This window comes from Garra rufa, chromosome 8 (assembly GCF_049309525.1).
Source record: "Garra rufa chromosome 8, GarRuf1.0, whole genome shotgun sequence".
NCBI lineage: Eukaryota > Metazoa > Chordata > Actinopteri > Cypriniformes > Cyprinidae > Garra > Garra rufa.
In genome coordinates this window covers 23,348,202-23,361,882 of record NC_133368.1, presented here as the reverse complement: position 1 = coordinate 23,361,882, position 13,681 = coordinate 23,348,202, and the positions used below count along the sequence as shown (strand labels likewise).

Here is a 13,681-nt window from a genome sequence, read left to right as displayed (position 1 = left end):
TGAACGAATCGTTTAAAGCCATGACTCAATATTTCACTTGCTGCCACCTAACGGTGTGTTCACACGGGGCGCAAGCGTCAACGCTTAACGGAAGGCGTGGCTGACGTTTATGGTCATAGCAGCGTCAGCCAATGAAATGCTGCTCTTGAACAGGATGAACGTGATTGGCTGCCGCCTGGCCACTGTATTTGCATAGAGCGATCTGATTGGCTGACGCGGCGCTTCACTGGCGTTGCTCGCGGCAGAAGTTGAAAATTTCTCAACTTCTGCCGCGAGCAACGCGAGTGAAGCGCCGCCGACGGATCCACAATTCCTTTCGGCAAAGCTTGACGTCACCCATTCAAAGTCAATGGGAAGCGTTGACGCTTGCGCCCCGTGTGAACACACCGTAATGGCGGTTTAATTTCATATTTAAAAGTAGCTTATCTTTGCATTTTTTCCAACATTTAATATTTTTATATAAAAAAACTGATTTTAAAGGTCATACCATTTATGCTGTTGCAATTTTACAATGTAGAAATGCTTTCATGCTTCATTTTAGCTTCACTAAATGTGTAAATGCATCTAAATGCCACTTCAACAGCTTCTGTTTCTTCTGCAGTGGAAAAAATTATTAACACATTTGGTAACAGCCCTATAGTGTCTTATTAAATTAAGTAAATATGCAAAACAATATAAAATATATAATAGTTTATATATATATATATATATATATAATTATAACCAATTTAATATAATATACAATATATATAATCAAAAATAAATAATCAAAAATATTTTAAAATTGTTCTGTTTTTGCTGTACTTTAGATCAAATAAATGCAGGTTTGGTGAGCAGAAGAGACATCTTTAAAAGACAAATAAAAATCTTATAAACATGCCCCTCAATTGGAACTGGCACTAGAATTAACTAGCTCCATATCATATCACTCAAATATCTTCTTAAATTATTTAGACAGGTTTAAGTTTTATTTTATGAGTCTTCAGATTCATGTTGTAGTTGTGGCTCTTTGAAATGCACCAGAGAAGAGGAAACACAACTCTCATTAAACCCAGTCCCAGAGGTCAAAGGTGAACACCCAGTGACCTTTTGGTCACGTCTTGTTTCACAAATGGACTACAGGTTGAAAAAGAAGTCAACCTTATGGGGGCATTTAGTAACAATCTGCCATTGTGATGGCAGAAAAAACATCCCTTATGACTTATAAAGTTGGCTTTACAAGACAACAGAGCAGCTGCAGAGTTTTAAATGCATTTAAAATGAACAAAAATCAAAGAAACAAAAATTAATTTTAACAGTCATTCAACAAAAGCTTCCTTCATCTTCTTGCTTTAGTAGCTAATCCAGTTTCTCGGCTCATTCCCTGCCGATACAAAGTCAAATTTCCACTCTAGAGCTGACTTTCCAGATGAGCAGTAACATGTTTTTAATGATCAAGAGCTGTTGCAGGCTGGGTTTCAGGTACCTGGCCTGGAGTCCAAAGAATGACCCTCATTGTTGGAGGGCATGGCAGCATATCCTGTTCAGTACGGCCATGCTGAGATTTTAATTACTCTGCTGCCGAGCTTTGGGATAGATTGAGCAGCAATGGAAACAAACGCAGCCCTTCTTTACTGTGGGAAAATGCCAACCGTCTACGTTCAGCATGACTGAACCACACATAAAAATATAGGGTTAATATTGCACGAGAAAATAAGGCAGTTGTTTATAGTGATTTCCGTATAGACTGCTCATAACAATGATTACTGGGACAGTTAATGTATACTGGTCAAAAGTTTGAAATAATTAAGGTTTTTACTGTTTCTATGCTCACCAAGGCTTGTAATTAATACTGTGAAATATTATTAGAATTTAAAATATTATAATATATTTATTTAAATATATATTAAATATATTAATATATTATTATTAAAGGTTATATTGAAAACCGTTTCAAAGATTGTTTAGTTTCAAAGAACAGCATTTATTTGAAATAGAAATCTTTTGTAACATTATAAATGTCTTTACTGTCACTTCTAAACATTTTAATGTGTCCTTGCCAAATAAAATTAGTATTTTTTTTATCATACATACCCCATAATTTTGAATGCCAATGTATCATGGTTTCCAGAAAAATATTAAGTAGCATTGATAATAATACAAAGCATTTCTTGAGTGCTGAATCAGCATAATAGATTTTTTTTAAATAAAAATGTCACATAACTACTGTTTTACTGTATTTTTGATTTAAAAAAATGCAGCTTTGGTGAGCATAAGATGCAAAAACATGACCCAAGTTTTGATCTCATCAGGCTTTCATGTAGATTCAAAGTAATTCATATTTGTTTTATCATCTGTGACTGAATAAATCATGCATGCTGGACAAAATGTAACTGCTTTTTTGGTGTGTGAATACGCTATCAGTTTCCAGGACAGGGTGGAGATGACAACAGATAATGATGTAAGTGTGAAAACCGTCTTCAGAGGAAGACGGAGACAGTGGGAAAATCTCACAGGACAGACTGGAAGTCTGCTGCAGTGTGATGGGAAGACTTGAGGAAGGACTGGACTGAGAGAAGTGCACAATCACAGCTTTAGCTTCACGATGACTGAATTACATGATGATGACAAACTCAGGGGGAATAAAGACTCAGGATACACCAAAATATGAATTATGAGTCCCCAAAATAACTTCTGAATTTGAACACCTGAATTTGAACAGTAATGCAAAAAACACAGACAGAAAAGGGTGTGCGACATTTTATTTTTACAACATACAGTGGTGTGCAAAAGTGTTGGTCCCCTTCCTGATTTTTTTTTTTTTTTTTTGCCTGTTTGTCACACTTTAATGTTTCAGATCATCAAACAAAGTTAAATATTTATCAAAGATAACACAAGTAAACACAACATGCAGTTTATGAATGAAGTTTTTTATTATGAAGGTAAAACAAAATCCAAACCCACATGGCCCTGTGTGAAAAAGTGTTTGCCCCCTAAACTTAATAACTGGGATAACTTAATAAGTTGGGATAACTGGTTAATAACTGGTTGCGATAACTTGCAATGAGTCTGTTACAGCGCTGTGCAGGAATTTTGGCCCACTCATCTTGGCAGAACTGTTGTAATTCAGCCACATTGGAGAGTTTTTGAGCATGAACCGCCTTTTTAAGGTCATGCCACAGCATCTCAATAGGATTCAGGTCAGGACTTTGACTAGGCCACTCCAAAGTCTTCATTTTGTTTTTCTTCAGCCATTCAGAGGTGGATTTGCTGGTGTGTTTTGGATCATTGTCCTGCTGCAGAACCCAAGTTCGCTTCAGCTTGAGGTCATGAACAAATGGCCGGACATTGTCCTTCAGGATTTTTTGGTAGACAGCAGAATTCATGGTTCCATTTATCACAGCAAGTCTTCCAGGTCCAGAAGCAGCAAAACAGCCCCAGACCATCACACTACCACCACCATATTTTACTGTTGGGATGATGTTCTTTTTCTGAAATGCTGTGTTTCTTTTACGCCAGATGTAATGGGACACACACCTTCCAAAAAGTTCAACTTTTGTCTTGTCAGTCCACAGAGTATTTTCACAAAAGTCTTGGGGATCATCAAGATGTTTTCTGGCAAAACTGAGATGAGCCTTTATGTTCTTTTTGCTCAGCAGCGGTTTTCGTCTTGGAACTCTGCAACGGAGGCCATTTTTGCCCATGCTCTTTCTTATGGTGGAGTCATGAACACTGACCTTAACTGAGGCAAGAGAGGCCTGCAGTTCTTTAGATGTTGTTGTGGGGACTTTTGTAACCTTTTGGATGTTGTCGGTGCGCTCTTGGGGTAATTTTGGTCGGCCGGCCACTCCTGGGGAGGTTCACCACTGTTCCATGTTTTTGCCATTTGTGGATAATGGCTCTCACTGTGGTTTGCTGGAGTCCCAAAGCTTTAAAAATGGCTTTTTTTTGCACTCTCAAATTACACATTTTCAAATAGTTGTATCTCAGCCAAATATTGTCTTATCCTAACAAACCATACATCAATGGAAAGCTTATTTATAAATCTCAATTTCAAAAAATTGACCCTTGTGACTGGTTTTGTGGTCCAGGGTCACATATTACAGAATATTGAAATTATAATTAAATAATTATTTGCTCTAAAAAGTAATAGCATATGAGCCTAATTATCAATGATCACCATCATCTGTTTGCTGAGTCATGAAAATGTTTCTGAAGATCTAGTAGTTTTGCTTCGTTCATTCTACCTGAGTTTTCTAATTTATTATGAACCTAAACTCTAATCTGAGTCTAATTCAATGAAATTCCAACAGAGAAAACCTGTTGGTTTATGAGTCAGAAAGCACAGAGCTGAATGGACAACTATGCAGGTCACATTGTGTCTGGCATTACACCAGCTGCTTTTTGGTTCATGCTCACCATGAGTCTAAATACACCGACTCTGAGCTTCTGAGTCAACAAAACTTAATCTTGGCAACACAAAAAGAAACACAGCATCATGAAACAAGTTAAAAACACAAATCTATGTTATCATAATAGGTCAACTTGAGAGGTGAATTATCACAAGAGATAGTGCTAAAATACTGCCCATTGTTTGCCCAGTGCAGAGAAAAATCTTTAGCGGTGTGCATGACGGTTCTGATCTCTACATGGCCAAGCCAATGTAAATCTTAGCTGCTTTCTAAAAACAGGAAAGTGTTGGCAGATAACGAGTGGGAATGTTCCATTGTCTGCACAGACCTCTGACACCAGGTTTTCCTTTGCTTTGCAGACCTGGCTCTGGCTGTCACTTTACTAACAGGAGGCAGAAGTGCTCTGCGACCCCCACCCAAATCACACTGATTTTCATTTATGTGGATGTACTTTCATTTCATGTGTTTTCAGTTCTTGTGTCTAACTTGAATCAGTTTGAATTGCTTATTCCTTCATTGTCATTTACACTACCAGTCAAAATTTTTTAGTTTTTTAAAGAAGTGTCTTTTGCTCACCAAGCCTGCATTTAATTGATCCAAAGTACAGCAAAAAATATTTTTACTATTTAAAATAATGTGACCTCTATTTGAATACATTTTAAAATGTAATTTATACCTATAATTTTAAAGCTAAATCTTCAGTGTCACATGATCCTTCAGAAAGCATTCTAATAAGCTGATTTGCTGTTCAAGAAACATTTTTTTTTTATTATTATTAATATTTAAAATAGTTGAGTACATTTTTTCAGGATTCTTTGATGAATAGAAAGGTCCATTTATCTGAAATAAAAAGCATTTTTAACAAATGAAATTATATAAATTAATACTTTTATTTAGCAAAGATGCTTTAAATTGATCAAAAGTGATGATAAAGACATTCATAATGTTACAAAATATTTCTATTTCAGATAAATGTTTTTTTCTGAGCTTTCTTTTCATCACAGAAACCTAAAAAATGTACTCAGCTTTTCTTTAAAAAAAATGTTTTTGAGCAGCAAATCTGAATATTAGAATGATTTCTGAAGGATCATGTGACTGGAGTAATGCTAAAATGATAAAAAATATTTCAAAATGATACTGATTTTGCTGTACTTTGGATCAAATAAATGCAAGATTAGTGAGCAGAAGGGACCTTTATCAAATACATAGATTTATAAACCTAATATCATTTCTTCAAGAAATGTTCTTAGAGGACGCAGGGTCGGGAGGGCGGGGGTTTGTTTGAATAATTTATTTCTCATGAAAAGCAACAAGATGGCTGTCTGACCTAGATATCTAACCCCAATTAAAAATGTATGATCCTGACTTTCTCCTGTGATTTGAATTATTCCACCGCTGCAAATGCATTAGTCAAACATAAAGTTTATAAATATATATTTCACATTAATATCACAAGAAAATAATTATTTATTTGATTTTGTCAATAGATGTATTTAATGAATGCTATTTTACCCTGCTATTAATCTTACCCTTACTTTTCCGTATTTGTGACCCTGGACCACAAAAACCAGTCATAAGTAGCAAGGGTATATTTGTAGCAATAGCCAACAATACACTGTGTGGGTCAAAGTCATAATTTTTTTTAATGAATATATTAGGATATTAAGTAAAGATCATGTTCCATGAAGATATTTTGCAAACTTCCTACATATATCCAAACTTAATTTTTGATGAGTAATATGCATTGCTTTGAATTTGGACAACTTTAAAGACCCTCAGACTCCTGATTTGCAAATAGTGATATCTCAGTTGTTAAAAAATTGATCCATATGACTGGTTTTGTGGTCCAGGGTCACATTTATTACTTCAACAATTAGTCGAAGACTACTATGGTCAAAAGTTCAGAAATTACACATCGTCAACAGAAAAAAAGCTTTTTGTTTTGCATTATATATACATGAAACATAGTGAAACAATGCAATTTTGAAACAATATGTGAAATTGAGACAGCGAAATGGATGCCTTCTCACAACACAAAGGCCATTTATAAATTGTAAGTACTATGTTAGAGTGATAAAAGGACCGTTTGACATTATAATCATATTGTTAATGAGTTGTTTAGTTTGACAGTTGAATTCAGTGAAACAGTTAAAAGTGAACTTTCCAACGAACAAGGAGGAGGAACCAAGTTTTAGCAGAACAATTACATCTAATTGATAGCTGTGTCAATCAGACAGGCATGGGGTGATGGCTGCTGTCTCTAAAACATGTTTCACCATACACGCACAGCCCAGCTTTGATCAACCGCACACTTTGATTACCCCACACATCATGACAGGCTTTTTCTTAAATATCTTAAACGAGATGGTGCTGGTTACAGAAGGAAAACCACAGTACAGTATATACACATTCAATGGATTCACAATAAAATGGTTTGTAATAAAAGTTCCCATGGAGAAAAACTATGTTAGCAAATGATCATATCCAATATAATACTAAATATTTAAATAAACACTCTTTATTCACCTTATTTTTGGTGTAAGACCTGGCGCGTCCATTTGTTAATTTTATGGATCTGGCTTCCGGTCTCATCCAGTTACACTGTACAAAACTGCTTGATGTTGCAAATCAGCGTGTCTTATCAAATTTTTAATGCATCATCTTAATTATGAACGTACTGGTTTGTAGTGCAAAGAGTTTCACCGTTTACCGCGCATTGTTATTCTTCTCGTCATTTCCCGATAGCGGCTAATGAAACGGAAGTCTCGTCCATATACTTACTTCCGCGTTTAAGAATAAGGTGGATAGTCTTTGTAGAATTTCTGTGTGACTTTCCGCCAAGGAGACATCAGCTGTAAGAGCACAATTTACTGACAGGCATGTGCTAATGGAGAGTGAAGAACTGTCTGCAATAATGGTAGTGTCAGAGTTTAAAGAAGAATGATTATAGTCCATCTGTTGTGCTTCTGAATGAATTCTAACGACACCCTTGAGACACTGACCTCAGCAGATGCCAGCTTTGATCGCGACAGGCTAATAAGGCCAAAACATCCACAGTTTAGGTCAGAGACAGAGCTAAAATCCAGACAGGTAAATAACTGCAATTTTTTATTGACACTAAATCATGTTTTGTGTTATAGTACAGAAATAACGTGTGTTCTCATGAACGTGCATCGAACACTGACGAGACAGAAGAAATTAGAAAAAGATCTTAATTTGTGCTCCGAAGCTAAACAAAGGTCTTATAGATTTGGAAGGACATGAGGGTGAGTAATTAATTACAGAATTTTAATTTTTTGGCAAACTTTAAATAACAATTAAGTGTCAGTCCAACCAATTATTAGTCTAACTCTAGTTAAATTTACCAAATCTACTCACTTGAAATGCCTGTCACTGCTAATCCATGAAGGCCTTACATCTTTAAAGCTCAACTGTTTAGACTGATGGATGGTTTTATGTAAAGATCATCAGGTCCAAACTGTTCACACAAACAATAAACCAACATTACATCCAGTGACACTCCTTAATTGCTTATTGTGTGGAGCTATGAACAATTACTAAATTAAACAGAATGCTCTTAATCACTGCTATAATATTTTTACTATATATATATTTTATAGTGTGGAAATTTTTTAGCTGTCACATTTTAGTTCCTTTGAGGTCTGTCGTACAAGAAAGGTAACACAGGAAGAGAGAGATTAAAAGATGCTAAACATGTGACACAGAACATCTCTCGGTAGTCACACCAAAAGTGCTTTTTGATCTACAAAAATAAATACACATTTCCAGCAGCAGCGATTGGGCAACTTCATGAAGTACATTATAGGATGTAAAGGTGTTTTGATTGTGCTAATCATCTCAAAGGTGAGGTTTGGTTTGATATTAATAGTGTTCCCATGATGACTCAGCATCTTTAACTAATTAACTTTAGTTCCCATGTAGCTTCTTCATGATCTGGCTGTTGGGTGGCGCTGTGGTGAAAAGCGTGCCCACGAAAACGTGCGTCCCCCACATGACATGCCGAATCACTTTGCAACAGCCCAGGTCCTCGATCTGAAAACCTAAATGGCGATACCTTTCATCTGTTTCAAAGAGCGTGTTGTTTGTGTATGAACCGAAGAACTGAGGAGAGAAAGAGAGATGCAACACAAATACAGAGAGATTACAAAAAGTTTTTAGATTGTGTCAAAATTTTGGTATGATTTTACAGTTTAAGTCAAAAGTATACATACACCTTGCAGAATCTGCAAAATGTTAATTTTATGAAAACAAGAGGGATCATACAAAATGCATGTTATTTTTTATTTAGTACTGACCTGAATAAGATATTTCACATACAAGACATTTACATACAGTCCACAAGAGAAAATAATAGTTGAATTTATAAAAATGACCCCATTTAAAAGTTTACATATACACTTGATTCTTATTACAGTGTTGTTACCTGAATGATCCACAGCTGTTTTTGTTTGTGATAGTTGTTCATGAGTTCCTTATTTGTCCTGAACAGTTAAACTGCCCGCTGTTCTTCAGAAAAATCCTTCAGGTCCCACAAATTCTTTGGTTTTTCAACATTTTTGTGCATTTGAACCCTTTCCAACAATGACTGTATGATATTAAGATCCTCAACTATTACAGAAGGTTTAAACTCTCACTGATGCGCCAGAAGAAAACACAATGCATTAACAGCCAGGGGTGAAAACTTTTGAACAGAATGAAGATGTGTATATTTTTCTTATTTTCCCTAAATATCATATTTGTTTTCATTTTGCACTGCCTTTGAAGCTACAGAAGATACATACATGTTTCCCAGAAGACAAAATAAATTTAATTTACCCTGAACTGGTGTTTTCACACCCCGGCTCTTAATGTGTTGTGTTTCAGTGAGCATTTGAACCTTCAGTAATAGTTGCATATTGAGTCTTCTCAGTTGCCCTCAGTGTGATACGATGATCTCAAAATCATAGAGTCATTGTTGGAAACGGTTCAAATGCTGAAAAAACAAAAAACAAAGAATTTGTGGGACTAAATAACAACTATAACTAAACAAACATAACCACAGCTGTGGATCATTCAGGTAACAACACAGTATTAAAAATCTTTTGAACATGGTCATTTTTATAAATTCAACTATTATTTTCTCTTGTGGACTAATATGTAAACATCTTTTGTTAAATTTCTTATTCAGGCCAGTACTAAATAAAAAAATAACATGCTTTTTGTATGATCCCTCTTAATTTCATAAAATAATTAAGATTTTGTAGATTCCAGGGGTATTCAAACATTTGAAATGTATATGACTTACTGCAAGTCCAGATGATGGGTCTATGAAATCAGCCCAGAATCCTTCTGTTCGAAGAGCATGGCATATCTCCTTTGCACCTGCAATAAACTGCATACAACACAGTTATCAACTCTCAGCATTCATTCATCTGTAATGAATATTGAATAGCTTTAACCACTGAGCTTTCATTCAGTTTTGCTTACACTGTTTTGGCACATGCTTCGTTATAAATCTTTTCTTTGAATGCAGCGGCTCACAAACAAACAACAGCATGAGAATAATACAGTGCCTGCAGCATTCCTACAGCATGGCTCCATGCCAATTAGACAGGAACTCCATAGTGATGTGAAGCAGACAGTAAATAACACAGAGCGCTGAAGGCACGTACTGCTGAGTCACAAAGCTCTGCCTCTCATACACACACGTTCTGAAGGAGTTTTATTATACTAAAGCCACATAAATTTGCCCAAGGACAATACAAAGACATGGAGAAGGCCTACAGTATGATGCAGTAATCAGGAGCTACACTGATTATATATATCTAGACCAACTCACTTTAGCGAGCATCTCTTCTCTCTCCTGGTCCACTTTCTCTGTCCAGGCCGTCATGTCATTCTGTGTTTTCTGAGTCACCGTGACCACCATCATGCCAGTTGACGGGGCCTCAGGGAACATGGACTCAAAATCTGAATTAGATGAGAAACACACACATTAATAAACATCAATCACATGATAGCTGCAATATAGAAAAAGAATACAAAAAAAAAAATACATTTTGGGATATAGAACAACCACACCATTCAGTGCCTAAAATATAGATGAAAATGCTACCCTCTTGTGGTCACATTTTACATTGACACATTACAAATGAGCTTAGTACTACAGCTAATAACCTTTTTAAAAAGTTGCAGTGCATTATAGCAGTCCATGATCAATCGAATAAACTCATATACTCTAAAACAGTGACACACAGACCTTTTTTTAACAATTCAGGGCAAGACTGAATGGCACACTCCACACTGGAATGATCAAAAAAGTTCTCTGTTTTATCCATGCTCTGTTCCGTGGATGTTTTATCACTTTCCTAAAAAAAAACAAAAACAAAGAGAAACTGAGAAACGTTTGGGGTTAGTATGATTTTTTTTTTTTTTTTAAGAAATGAATACTATAATAATATTTTATTCAGTAAGAACGCAAAAATATCAAATAAATGCTGTTTCCACAAATATATTATGATGATATTAGGAAATGTTTGTTGAGTACCAAATTATCATATCAGAATGATTTCTGAAGGATCATGTGACACTGAAGACTACAGTAATGGCTGTTAAAAATTCAGCTTTGCCATAACATGCATAAAATAAATTTTAAAATATATTCATATAGAACTGATTTTAACTTCATCACCGTTTTCCCTGTATTTTGAATAAATAAATGCAGCCTTGGTGAGTAAAAAATGCATAAAAATATCTTACTTATGGTGGTGTGGGAACAAGAACACTATTACATCACATTATTTTTTGCATTTTTAATAAAAAAATATTATGAGCTTATATTTACAGTTTAAGTCAAAAGTTCACATACACCTTGCAGAATCTGCAAAATGTTCATTATTTTACCAAAACAAGAGGAATCAATTAAAATTGCATGTTATTTTTTTATTTAGTACTGCCTTAGTACAGCAGGCAGTTTAACTGTTCAGGACAAACAAGGGACTTATGAAGAATTATCACTAAAACAGCTGTGGATCATTCAAATAACAACACGGTATTAAGGATCAAGTGTATGTAAACTTTTGAACAGGGTCATTTCTATTATTTTATTTTATGGACTATAAATTTAAATATGTAAATGTCTTTATGTGAAATATCTTCTTCAGGTCAGTACTAAATACAAAAAAGCATGCATTTTGTATGACCCCTCTTATTTTGGTAAAATAATTAACATTTTGAAGATTCTGCAAGGTATGTGTAAACTTTTGACTTCAACTGTGTTATGAGAACAATAGAAAAAATAAATAAGTAACTTTATTAATGATTGTCCAATCTTTACTTTTGTTTTTCAAATTTATGTTTTTAAGTGATTTTGATCTTGACATTCATTACTTCACAACCATTAATAAAGTTATTTTACTACTTATTTATCTATTCTGACATTTAAAATTAGTCTTAAACCATCATACATGAAGTTCATTGATGAACTGGGCCAGAATGAAGTTGTGCCTCTCGCTGCTGGACTGAGCAGTGAATACGTCAGGCATCACGCTGTGGATTGGTGTGGTTCTCTGTTCTACTGGACCTTCCAATTGACAGTCAAAACCCATATTACCCGGCAACTGGAAACGCTTATCCTGTGGTCCGAACGGGCCCATGGTCTCATCTGGCCACACTGTCCTTTGTGCTATTCACATAAAAATACAGATCATTAAAAAAAACTTTAAAATCTTTTGAAACCAAAGGAGCAAATGTTGTTATTAGCCAAGTACGCCAATTATTAGGTATTTAAGTCTATTTCTGAAGATATTGCCATTAACTATTTTATTGGAAAATTTTGTATTCTACAGAGGGATACAACTATTTACCAGCATCAAGGGTTGTGTTGTTCAGGTGTGGCTCATCTGAGCCAGACGCCCCAGAGAAAGCCCTGGCTCCAACAACACGATGAACTAAAACGTGAAGCCCAGGCAGGTATGTCACCAGCCGAGCTCTGCTGCAGAGCACCTGAAAAACACAGTAAGCATTTATACATACTGTTGTGCATATAAAGTGGATTTAAACATAAAAAAGTAAACAAAAAAGATGTAAATAAGAATAGTTTTTCATATATGATAATAGACTGTGTAGCATTTAATTAGATCTATCTTGCATAATATAAAGCAATTACAGTGAACTAGAATTTAGAGGACACTTACACTGGTCATCCTGTTGGGCTTCTCTTGTTTACAGTTCACCTGTGGGTGGAAAAGTAAACATTAACATAGACACAGGGCTATTGAAATAAAGAAAGAGCTGCTATTTACATACACAACAAATGCAAATTATTAGGCACCCGACAAAACAACAAGAGGAAACATGGATGATAGCAAAAATGTTTAAAATTTTGTTTACAGAAGAGCCAAACAGCCAAGTAAAGCTTTAAAGAAACAGCACGTTTTGTTAAATCATCCTGAGTTAAAAAGGAATTGCAAATTTATTGCATCCTGATTTCCCTTTATTGCTGAGAACTAAACAATAACAATATGATTAAGGCAGCTTCTGTTTGTGGTGTTTTTACCCAAAAGAAACAAAGGTCATATGGCGACTATAAAGCAATAAAGCCACACTAAAATACATACAACTATTATACAAAACTAAGCCATCTAAAAATGAATTTAATACATGTAACAGATTCGATGTAAGTAAACATTTAGTGACACATTTCATTATATGTATGCATGTCTCATTAGCCTTGTGGCTAAACTAAATTGAGGTTACATTTAATAATCGCTCGAAAAATACTGAAAGTATGCTGTTGTTCGTACTATATGATACTCTATTTGTGGATAGTCAGTAACGGTATTAAAATATAAAACAATTATTTGTGCTTACCTGAATTTTGTGAGCTTGACGTTAGCTGTTAGCTTTTTAAAAGCTAGTCTTGTTTAACCTTTTGATTACGTAACAACGGCAGCGCGTAAAGGACAAACACAAGAAAGTCTATGAAATTCCTTACAGATGCACTAGATGTCAGCAAAACGTAGAAAACCGTTTTTGAGACTCAAGGTTCTTTGCAAGTATATAACAGACATTTGTATTTGGTTTGCACTGTATTTAACCATAACAAACAAAAACAGGTAATAATTTCGTTAAAAGACTGTCTTTTATCTGCTGCCTAAGCTGGTTGGCTGGTTTTACCTGGTCTTAGCTGGTCAGCAGGCTGGTTTTAGAGGGGTTTCTGCCACTTCCTTAGCTGGTCAGTCTGGGAGACCAGCTAAACCAGCTACTTCCAGCTTAAACCAGCCAACCAG

At 35.2% G+C, this 13,681-nt stretch overlaps 1 protein-coding gene across 1 annotated transcript; it reads right to left on the bottom strand.

Annotated features, from left to right (window-relative positions):
• Positions 1–7,486: 7,486 nt before the first annotated feature.
• mmadhcb (metabolism of cobalamin associated Db) lies at positions 7,487–13,339 on the bottom strand. Its single transcript, XM_073845845.1, has 8 exons — positions 13,263–13,339; positions 12,587–12,625; positions 12,257–12,395; positions 11,858–12,075; positions 10,651–10,759; positions 10,231–10,361; positions 9,697–9,783; positions 7,487–8,513 (listed from the first exon to the last, which is right to left on the bottom strand). The coding sequence occupies exons 2-8, from the start codon at positions 12,593–12,595 to the stop codon at positions 8,319–8,321; spliced, it is 888 nt and encodes a 295-aa protein (XP_073701946.1). The 5' UTR covers positions 12,596–12,625; positions 13,263–13,339; the 3' UTR covers positions 7,487–8,318.
• Between the last annotated feature and the right edge of the window lie 342 nt (positions 13,340–13,681).

What these genes read in the sequence shown, in the direction of transcription:
- mmadhcb (XM_073845845.1), bottom strand. An exon ending in CAACACAACCCTTGATGCTG is followed by an intron (nt 12,076 to 12,256) that starts GTAAATAGTTGT and finishes TTATGTGAATAG; the next exon opens with CACAAAGGACAGTGTGGCCA. An exon ending in GAGAAGAGATGCTCGCTAAA is followed by an intron (nt 9,784 to 10,230) that starts GTGAGTTGGTCT and finishes TGTTGTATGCAG; the next exon opens with TTTATTGCAGGTGCAAAGGA.